The sequence below is a fragment of the Oreochromis niloticus genome, linkage group LG15, assembly GCF_001858045.2.
Source record: "Oreochromis niloticus isolate F11D_XX linkage group LG15, O_niloticus_UMD_NMBU, whole genome shotgun sequence".
Classification (NCBI taxonomy): domain Eukaryota; kingdom Metazoa; phylum Chordata; class Actinopteri; order Cichliformes; family Cichlidae; genus Oreochromis; species Oreochromis niloticus.
Genome location: NC_031980.2, coordinates 31,146,597 through 31,158,100, shown reverse-complemented (window position 1 = coordinate 31,158,100; position 11,504 = coordinate 31,146,597). Strand labels below are relative to the sequence as shown.

The 11,504-nt window shown below is 38.8% G+C and overlaps 1 protein-coding gene across 2 annotated transcripts in view; it reads right to left on the bottom strand.

The window, feature by feature from the left end:
* Positions 1–3,442: 3,442 nt before the first annotated feature.
* cdk19 (cyclin dependent kinase 19) overlaps positions 3,443–11,504 on the bottom strand; it is a 55,802-nt gene continuing 47,740 nt past the window's right edge. The window contains exons 14-15 of one of the 2 annotated variants that reach the window (XR_002056534.2): positions 10,475–10,994; positions 3,443–9,656 (exon numbers count right to left, since the gene is read on the bottom strand). Coding sequence is in view for 1 of the 2 variants with exons in the window: in XM_019345608.2 (XP_019201153.1) it covers positions 10,869–10,994 (126 nt within the window). In the remaining variant the exon portion in view is untranslated. Of the gene's footprint in view, positions 10,995–11,504 lie in introns of both variants that reach the window. The other variant, XM_019345608.2, reaches the window with a different exon arrangement.

Here is an 11,504-nt window from a genome sequence, read left to right as displayed (position 1 = left end):
TAGTAAGAAAAAAAGATGAAAATGTAAACAACAGGCAAAGTATGAGTATAAAAGTATGAAATATTTATTAGTAAACAGAATATGTGGTTCTGTGAAAGAGCAAAAACACAAAACTCCATTACAATGTTGGGTCAAAAACAAATAATAATAATAAAAAGACAAATCTAAAATAAAAAGTGGCTTTGCAAACTTGTGGGTAATATAATATATATAACCAACTGAAAAGGTAAAAGTTGATCTAAATGTTATATATTAACAGTTAAAACACTGGTCTAAACTTAGCCACGGGGAGGCCAGTGCACTTCTAGTACCACTCCCAAGACAGGATAAATGGGCTGACAAAGAGAGTTTTAGAACATGAGTTTGAAATCAAAGGGGTGATGAGGAGGGGTTGGGTAGGTATGGTGTTAAGGAGATGTGGAAAGAAGAATGGAAATGGCTGTGGTGAATACATACTTCACGAAGAAGATGCAGTGTGAAAGTGATAAGAGACTCAAAGGTTTTGTTGGGAGAATGTAGCTAGGAAGGTTTACGAGATAGTACTGAGACCTGGCATGATGTGTAGCTTGGAAACAATAGCGCTAACAAAGGCAGAAGATGGAGCTGGGGGTGGTAGTTGAAGATTTTCATTGGAAGTAAGTAGGATGGACAGGATTAGAAATGAGTACATCAGCAGACAGCTCAGACGGAGTGGTTTAGAGACAATGTTAGAGCGGCAGGATGAGGTGGTTTGGACGTGCACAGGAGAGATGCTGGATATATTGGACAAAGGATGTGAAGGAGGTCATGCAGAGGGTTGGTGTGACAGAGGAGATTACTTATAGATATACTTTCATTATTACAAACTGGGGACATCTATTTATATGAGTGTCCACCTGTCTAAAAACATGACAGAAAGCAAGGGGCTAATAGAAGAACCTTGAAGAACCTCTTCTAGCACACGTGGTTTATTGGCCAGGTTTCACCATCTCACCAGACTTTCCTTTTGGCTTAGGCGTGTTCTGTTAAATGCTTATTTGATGCCAGGCCATGGTGTACATCAGTTATATTTACAGCATGCAATGTCTGTCACAGCAAGTTTTGTCATACTCTGTCAGTTGCATGTACATGCAAGTCGTTGTTGGTGCTATTGAACAGAATCACTACCAAACCAAAGTTCCTGATGATTCTAATTAGACTAAAGCATTTCTTCCTACACTGAGTGCAATCCCTTAAATAGCAGTTGCAAATTCTGAGAATTTATGTTGAGGTCCAGGGTCAGTTTGAACACTGCCTGTGGTAGGGTTTAAACTGGAGGCTACACGTGTGGGATGAGTTTGCTCTTTAGTTGCTACTGCAGCACCTGAAGTAGGAAATGGGGCCATCTGTGTTAACACGTTCTGCTGAGTTCTCTCTGAGCCAAGTCATAAATTTCCCTCAAGTGGTAGCAGTAACACCGCAGGCTGATCTGTCAATCCAGCGCCTCTGCCAGAACTCGTGCAGCTGATGCCAAGTCTCAGCTTGTCTGCAGTGGTTTCACACCAGCAGCCTGTAAGGAGAACTGAATGTAGTGCTTACTTGACGCATCCTTTGGAATGTCTTGTTGGTTGGTACAAGTGTTTAGATCATCCAAAGACATTCGCTCCAGTGTGTGTAACCCTATAACACCAGCAGGGACAGTAATTAGGACAGGCTGACTTTCTGTAGTCCATCCAGTCTTTATTTCTCCATAAATCAGACTAAAATATACTTTATCACTTTATGCTAGCACCCATCACCGCTGACATTTACACACTATTTGCTCTTTGGCAAGATGCTTTGCAGGTACGGTATTGTCCAAAAGTCTTGAGCAACATGTGCAAACATACATGGAAATACAGAAGCCAAAAACAGAGTTTGTACAGTTCTAATAAGCATGAAAGTCAATATTCGATGATAACATCTTTATTCTTCAACACAGCTCCAACTCTTAGGCAGGCTTTTCTTTAATTTCCATTTACCACACTGGTAAATGTAAGGTCCTTATATAGGAGCAACTTGGGGTTCAGCAGACTGGAAAAGCCAGGGATGAAATCAACCACCAACTGCACCAACCTTCAAGTTAGTAGATGACCTGCCCTTCCTCCTGATCCACACTCAACCCACTGCTTCAATAATGTTGAGGTCCAGATTTTGGGGAATCCAATCCAGGACTCACAAAGGGCTGTTGTATGTGTTTTTCTATCCGAGTATGCTTTTACTGCATTGGCAGTAAGTTTAGGATCAGTACCAAGCTATCCCGGCGATGGTGGCTCAAGAGTTGGGTGGTCGCCTTGTAATCGGAAGGTTGCCGGTTCGAGCCCCAGCTTGGACAGTCTAGCTCGTTGTGTCCTTGGGCAAGACACTTCACCCATTGCCTACCGGTGGTGGTCAGAGGGCCTGGTGGCGCCAGTGTCCGGCAGTCTTGCCTCTGTCAGTGCGCCCCAGGGTGGCTGTGGCTACAATGTAGCTTGCCATCACCAATGGGTGGATGACTGGATGTGTAAAGCGCTTTGGGGTCCTTAGGGACTAGTAAAGCGCTATACAAATACAGGCCATTTACCATCTTAGGTTTAAAGCTCTGGAAATCACCTTGTTGGTGGAAAAATACAGTTTTATGCTCGTTATCTTTGGCATTTTTTATAGTTTCAACTGAAGAAATAGGAGCAAACTTATGTGTTTTTGTGGCAGGCTGAGATTTAAAATCTTTGCTCAGTTGTCTGTTATGTGTAGGTACAACGCGGATTATTATGAACTTTGAATGATGCAAAGCGAGTCTAGTAGAGTCAAAGAAGAAAAACAGGGAGTTTGAAATAACCATGGCTATTTGTGTCCTGAAGTGATGATGGACTGTTGTTATCTCAGCTGTATTTAATTTTCCACATTATTTCCTGTGATAGTTTCCTACCTGTCTGGAGGGTGGTGCAGTGGTTTTTAAGAAAATTCCTGGCTTGAACCCCCCCGTTGAACATTTTCCCTGTGAATGTGTGTACTTCCTCCCACAGTCCACAGACAGGTATAGTAGTCCATGTGATGGACCTTGCCAGTTGTAGCGTGTTGAAGGTCAGCTGGGACAGGCAAACATTCAAAGCATCAACATCCTAAGCAGATTATAGCATACAATAAAGACCATTATGGTCCTACCTCTTATCATTTCCCTTTAATGAGGGGCACGTCCAAACCGTTGTCTCATGCTGTTATTCAATATATGGGATGTTGGAATAAAAAAATGATTAAATAATCAAATCCATGATGGATGCACAACTTTGTGAACTGTCACTTAGATTTATGAATATTGAGCACTGACATTAGGAATAGTCTGAAAATGATTCAGCAGCACAATAAACAGACACCCTCGAGTGCCACCAAGTGGTGAACACTAACAGCTGCAACGTTGCTGCCCTGTCAAGCAGCAACTCTCCCAAAAACTGCATAATGAAACAGATTCAGACAAGAGGCTTTTATTATAATAGAGGATATAAAATAAATATACATGACTTCTTCTCATTTAACAGTCATTTGTACAGTGAAATTTGGACAAGTTTGCTAAAAGCAGCTAAATAAATTTTTACTTTTCTGATTTTCGCCAACCTATTGCTGCTTTATCTATAAACACTATGAAAAGACAATACCATTTAGGCCATATGTATATTTCAAACTCACGCTCACACGCACTCACGTAATACAGATAGAATGTCAAAAATGGACAGACACCCCAACCTGCAAAGCATTACTCTGATGCGGCTCAGGGGGGGGGATTAAAAAGGTACTTTTTGTAAATACCCGTTTTCAAAAACACTATGAACCTTCAAAAATGAACTAAAGCTTTCAACAGGATGTGAAGAAACAGCTGCCATGAAAACATCTATGCAATGTGTTAAAGAGATAACAAATGAAGTTAAACTAGGACCGTGCTGTACTTCCTTGCAATACCAATTTGTACCACAAGGTGGCGCGGCAAGTCAGTGTCACCTTTATTTAACCAGGCAAGTAATTATAAACACATTCTTATTTACAATGGCAGCCTGGGCAAAGAAAAGCCTCTTGAAAAAAAAAAGAATTTTATTGAAAGCTTTAGTCAAAACCTGCAGATGGTAATTACAAAAAAGGTTTTTAAATAACAGTTGCTTTTCTGCTTCCTCTCTAATCCCCCCCCCACACACACACACACACACACAACAGGACAGAGGGTCAGTGGAAACATTTTGTGATTTTTACGCCAATCTAAAAAAAAAGGCAAATGGCATCACTTCTTTCAACTCTGCAGATGGAGCATCTGTCCGCCTGTACAAAGTGTTGCGAGGGCGACAGTAAGTGCTTATGTTCTCCATTGGAAAAAGATAGGCACATGCAATACTATCAAAAAAGAGGCGATGTGAGAGGACGGGGCGGCCTAGAGGTGCACTACATTTTATAAAAGCGTTGTACAAGTAAGTGTCCTTCCACACACACACACACACACACACACACACACCTACCGTCTAACTTTCATAGCACTGCCAGAAGTTTAGTGTCTAAAGCGAGACATTAAAAAACATTAAATACCATATTTTTTATTTACCACTAGATATTTTAGCAACGACAGTGCATTAGAAGACAATTACTATATCTCAATGAGAAGTCCTTAAAATGTTTTTTATGTACAGCATTTCAAAACATAACTGCGCTTCAGTAATGTGTGAGGATGATATCTATGAGCAGAGAAAACAAGAGCCAATCCTGCATCAGGATTCTTTGCAGTCAAATCAAATAGATACTTAGCTGCTAACAATATGCTACATAGTAACAAGAAAAATAAAAGACTGACAGAGGAAGTGTGAAAATACAAAATTAAAATCCCATGACAAGTGTAGCTGATGAAATTTAAAAAGAAAAAAAGGCACCATCCACTCAAACTAAAACGTGGACCGTTAGTTATCATTCCTGTAAGTAAGGACAGCAACACTATGGAACAGAAGCCAGTGCGTCACCTTCATTCTACTGTACAGTGAGGTGGTGTGAACACATTCAGTAACTACACGTTCATTCCACGTGAGCTTATTTATGAAGAGGAAACGACCAAGAGGAGGAGAACTATGATCTAGCGAAGGCGGGTCTGTCTGACAGAGGTCCCTTTCTATAGCTACTATAGTTAAGGCAGAGGAAAGTTCAAACATGGGTATTATTAATACATGTATGGAAAAAATAAATATGATTGTATACTATTCATATATATGCATTTCTTTACAATAATTCTTTTAGAGTACATTTTAAAATGCTGTGGGGGGAAAAAGGACATAAATGAGAGCTGTCTTGGTCTACTGGACTCAGTATTTCACAAGGAAGGAATACACATCACTCAATAAAATATAATAAAACCTGTCAACTGCAAAACCTAGAAACAGGTAAAAGCTTTAGTCTGGGATTTCTTTGCATAGGAGTTTGTCTCTTGCTGGAGCCTCGTGCTCATTAGTAATACTTGTGACACCTCGTTTGTGTGGAGAGAGAAATGTACAACAAAGTGTCTCAACATATCCTCGCTGCTACTCACTTCAACTTCAAATACGCACAGTAAAGGGAAGCCAAAACCTTTGAATAACTGCTGGTTTAGATCCCTACTGTGTGCCCCCAGCCAGTGGATCTGTCTGCCAGTCTGTCAGAAAACAGTAGAAGTAAAGATGAACAAAAGACACGGAGTGCAAAAAGCTACTTCATCTGGACATTTTAGGTACAGGTGCATTCCTTTAAGTTTCTCTTTAAAGCTGCAATAATCAAGATTTTTAGATAAGCAATGACTTCAATGACCATGGGTCCCATTAAAGGGGCCACAAAGTGATGGATCCAGAAAGAATTCTAAACAGTTTTATGGAATACTCGAGGACCTTTGAACTGTTTTGGTTTATTTTCATTAAAAAAAACTCATCATAAGCTGTTTAGTACCAGCTAGTGCCAGTACATAAAGAAATTAAAGGCTGCTTGCATGTTTTTCTCCATGTTAGTTACCAAGGAATGGCAACATGATTGAGGCTATGTCCATTTTTTTAACATGCAGCAAAAGCAACTCAGCAACACTAATGCCAGTGTGCCTTTTATGTGCACATTTTTGTTACTAGCCTGGCAACAGGAAGGTGTAACCATTTACATGCTGACTGACTGCTAGCTTTCCAAGCTCCTCAGACTGCTGCTTGTTATGGTTTTTCAGCTACGACACGCTCTGCAGACATGGTTTGGAAGGTGAAAGACATTTTACTCATCGAATCACCTTCCAAGTTTCTTGAAAGAGTCGTAGGAAGGTGTTACATGTTGCTTTATGTCCTCCAAACCCAAGAGACCAAAAAAATCAATTACTACAGCTTTAAACGTGTTTAAAACATAAAGGATCCTGCCTTTGTGTCACGCAAACACTGAACAGTTCAGAATTACTTAACATGAAGAAAAAAAAAGGTGTAACTGGGAGATTTTTCTCTGGGCTTTAGAAACAGGACACACATGCTCTGAGCAGCTTGTTTTTAAAAATGGCTGTGTGAAAAAAACACAAACTAAATTTGCAGTTTTTCCACACATTTACATTATTTTAATAAATGCAGTTTAGAATAATAATAAACAAAGTTATCTGAATCTAATTACTATATTTTTTCATTGAAAAAAAATTAACCTGGGTCTTTCTGGTTAGGGGTAGGGTTAGGTTAATCCAGCTGTTTTATGGATTTTGGTCTATTTAGCACATCCAAAAAAGAAAAAGAAAAGACAGAAGAATTGTCAGGTCATGTTTAAGAGTTTTTAAGAGTTCTGAATGATAAAATTGTAGTTTCTAGAAACTATCTTTAGTACACATTATTACTAAACTGTTTCAGCCTCATGCTCACATTCTTCAGAAACCAAAGATATTGTGCCAAATGGGCAACATTCCATAAAACTCTTGCTCTATGCTCTTTGATACGGGTTATCAAAGACCCGTGGGACATTAACTGACATTATGTTTTTGAATTTTGAAAAAGGTTTGATTTTAAATAGTATCCTTATCCATAATATATATCTCATCTCATCAGACAATGTATGCACTAAAAATGTAGATGGTGGCCATTTACAGAAACGACCACACACTCAGATTATGTATGTCCTGTTTTAAATGAAAAATCCAGCAGTATGTAAATTTTCACTTTTTTCACATTGTGAACAATTCTGACTAAAACTGTGACTAACCTACAACACTAGAAAGGACCTTCTCTTGTTTAAGAATCAACAATATTTTTTTTTTAAACATGATTTCAAACATATTTTAGGTCAAAATTTGACAAGATCCATCCAGATGCATAAGCATAATTTAGCAGAACAAAATAAGAAGAACTGACACTATTTCAATGGAAGTGACCCCAAGTCCATAACATCAACCCACCTATCTGCGGTTAGTATCAATGCATGAAACATAAAGCCTTAAAAAAGTTCTATTCAGTGGTAAAATTCTAATGATGTTACTAATGTAAAGCGGGTGGCTACTTTTAAGCATCAGTGAACCATAATTGGACACAGAAATACAATTATTTTCATTATACACACATATCTTGCATGTTCTGATTAATAAAAAAAAAAAATCCACATTATCTATTTGTATTATTACAGCTTCGATAAGGACAGAGGTCCAGTTCTCTTTCCAGCCACAAGGTGTCAGTGTTTCCTAATCAAACTGCAGGTCACACATGCAATAAACACAATGTCTCTTTTCCTCTGTAAGGGGGCAAATGCAGTTAGTCAAATCACTGGGTGCATTCTTTAACACAGCATGCAGGGTGGTCATTAATGATGAAGCAAGCTGTCAGGAGGATATGAAAAGAGGACTTGCTCTAACTGTTGTATTGTTAGTATTATAACCCATAAAAGTAATACTAGAAATGCTTTTAGCAAAGTTTACTGTAAGTATCAAAGGTAAACATACCGTATGAACTAGTTCATAGTGTTACATACTGTGTAGGTAGCATTTTTTTTAAATTTATTTTTCTTTTTTAACAATATATTGTGGTGCAGATAATAATCTGCATAATAATTTTAACTAGTCCACTTCTAACAGTGAAAAACAGCCTCAAAGACAATTTTGTATGTGAACAGATCCCTAATAACTTTTCTGTAAACACCTGAAAGAAATTCTGAACAGGAAAATTCCCATATAAAAAAATCAGATTTTCAAAAATACTGAAGACAAATTGGTTTGTGTTTAAAAAAAAATAAGATATGATCAATATGATCTTCTGAAATGTAATGAAGTATTACTTGAAAAAGAAGACTTTGTGCTTAAGGAAGAAAAACAGATTTGTGGTAATGCAGTCATTATGTTTTGCTCATTACCAAGAGTTAGATAAAAACACTGATATCACACTCATGTCTGCAGCAAAATTTAAAAATGTTACTAGCAGCCCATCAGTTTAGATTAGCATAAAGACTGGAAATAGAGGAAAACAGCTAGCCTGGATTTTTTTATTTTATTTTATTAGTAGTATTATTGTATTTATTTATTTATTACAGGCTACAAGCACATTTTAGCTCATAAGTTAGCATGTTATACATCACTAGTTTGACCTATAAACACTGAAGTCTAAGGTGTCATACAGATAAGTTGTTCTGAGAAGTAGTTTAAAAAAATAAATAGTAAACTTATTAAAATGTCCACATATAACATCATTAGCTTTAGAAAAAAAAACCCCATGAGCTTAGGAAATGCTGTTATCCTCTAATAGCACCATGCTAGCTCCTTTAGTGTTTCCAGGATTTATGCTAGGCTAAGCTAATTAGCTACCAGGAATGGCTCTACACTAAAGATACAGGCAATGTTGGGAATTATATTCATTATAATAGTAATATAGTGGTAATAATAGCAATTTTAGTAGTTGGCAGGTTGTGCTCCTAACAATGTAATACATTTATTGTGACATTTTTCACTTTCTACATTTCGGAAGAACAATTTTGCTGAATTTCTGGCACTGAAAGGCATTCCTGTCTCACAGCTTGGCTTGGTACCACCCACATGATAGACTCAGGTTGCACAGAGCAACATACATTGAGTTGACTAGGATGAAAGGCATTGTCAAAAACACCAGTCAGAACTTGGGTGAAGGGGTGCCAAATGACTGGAGGGTATCTCAGTACAGACACAGGCTCCATTGAGATTGACATTCATATTTGACCCAACAGTTTTGCTGTCCCTTGTTCATAACGATATAAAAAAAGGCAATTCCTGCACAGGGAACAGGAGTACGGCAACCCTGGGAGTGTTATATTCTACATAACTTATTTAATTGACATATATACTATATTCAACACTGTGTTCTGAGGGTGGGAGTGGGCATATCAACCTGCTCATTTAAGTCTCAGCGAGAAACTAGAGTGTTTCCCTCACAGCTTCTTCAATTGTAGCACTTATTAAATGTCCTTCATTTCACTTTTCTTGCAAGTTAATTCATTAATTCAAAATGAACTCAGACATACAACGGGTTGTATACACTGGATACAAAAATGTAAATAAGTTGCTCATACCTCCATGCATGTACTAAAGAAAGCACCCATTGTCTTTGAATGTACCCCAGTCTCTACCTGCCTGCTCAGTGTCGCACCGCAAGGGTGAAGTGGAAGAGGTCGAGCCTCACATTTGTTCCAGCTCTTTGCAGATCGGTTCAGCGGTCAGTGCAGTTCTAGTAAGTAAAAGGATAAACAACATGCATAAAAAACATACTGTACACACACACACGTGCACACGCTCATACACGCTCACAGGACAACAGAGATAACAATAAAACTTTACAAAAAAACAATCTGACATCAGGCAGTAACAGTCTCAAGAAGCATATGTCGGAGGGGGGGAGCGTACTGTTAGCTGCCCTGTACGATTATGCGCATCTTCAGAAACGTTAAACGTTTCAAGGGTCCAAAATAACACGGGTGTCACAGCAAAGTGAAAACCAGCGAACAACAACGCACTTCGGAGCTGCCGGCCACCAACAAGAGGCGTCAAAACCTCCCGAAGACGCTGCCATCACAGGAAACAAAGCTCAGCTGTTAAATGGTTCTTACTTCTAAAAGTGATGGAGTGATCACAATATACAGAAGCTAGAGCTGTAAAAAGACAACTGCTTTTCTTACATTCCAAATCCAAATCTAGATAAACACTTCTAAATATAGAAACCCTATAATATCAAGATTTAAGTTAATTTTTTTTATATTTCCCTGCAATGACATCAGCTTAAAAGCTGAGTGTTTTTTTCTTTGTAGAAACTTTTTTCTTAAAAGGTTGGGTTTAGCTCAAACTTTAGCTTATTGTCATTTGATTATCCATGATAATAATACACTAGAGATGACAGTAAAGGGCTTTTCCTTTTAAGTTGCCTCACATCTGATCGCTTCTGTATGTAACAATATTTATAATGACATCAACTATCAAGTTAAACTTGAAAAGTCTAGCAAACGAGCAGGAGAAAAAAACTCAAATAGAAAAAGGTGCTATATAATATACTTGAACACAGCTGCGATTCTTCCTGGTGAGGAACGTTGTGTTTGTAAGTGCTATGGTTCTGAGTCTGTGTGTGAGACGCCTTCACATCTATCTTACACCCTTTTTTTTTCAGTCGATTTAAAAGTGTTTCAATGCGCCGATGAGGCAGAATTTGTTTTCTCATTGGATTTCGTTTGGTTCCTATGTTCGTCAGCCTTCATGTTACAGTGCCGCTGAAGGCTGTCGGGCGAAAGGTCAAAGGTGAGGGCAGTTTGAAAAGAAGGATGGCTGGAGTTGGAATGATGTAATGCAGGGACAAGGGTCCAACCGGGATGCGGGAGCTGAGGTTGTTGAGGGTTGGCTGAAGACAAGGAGGAGCTTGACTCCTCTGCTGGTTAGGGAGTGACAAGGAGCCTCAGTAACGGTGGGTCTGGTGGGAGTACTGGGAGCTCTGCTGGGTTGATGATGAGTATCCCATGGTGCTCTGGGGCTGAGTAGAACCTTGGACGTTGCTTTGGTAACCAAGGCGGGAGCCAGAGTGCTGAAAGAGAGAGAGAGGTGGAGACACGGTCGCTAAATCACCAGACTTCTTATCAGCAAACATTCAAACAGTGACTCTGGAGGTGTGCAGGCACATATTGTGTTTTTAAGGCTACATCCAGACATTGCGCTAATGTGCGCCACTTCCTTCCAGATTCAGTTGTCTGCAGCTAATTAACCTTTCCTCATAAGATGTTTTCCCACATGGATTTCAAAAAATTGGGATTATGAGATTTCCCTCCATGGTGTCACGTGTCACAAATAAAGCACCGCTTAAGATGAGTTTGCACTAATGAAAATATTCCTCTAATGGTCAAAGTTTTATTCAATTCAGATTAGATTGCTAGTGATTTGTAAAACCTGCCGTTGTAGTCATACAGCTGTGCTTTAAATCATCTTGCACTCCAACCTTCAGAGGTGCCGTGTGTTCAGTGGCTCTGGGATTATTTCCCTAGTAATGAAAGAAAAAGCCTCATTTACACACTCGGAGACATCGACTGTAAAACGTACT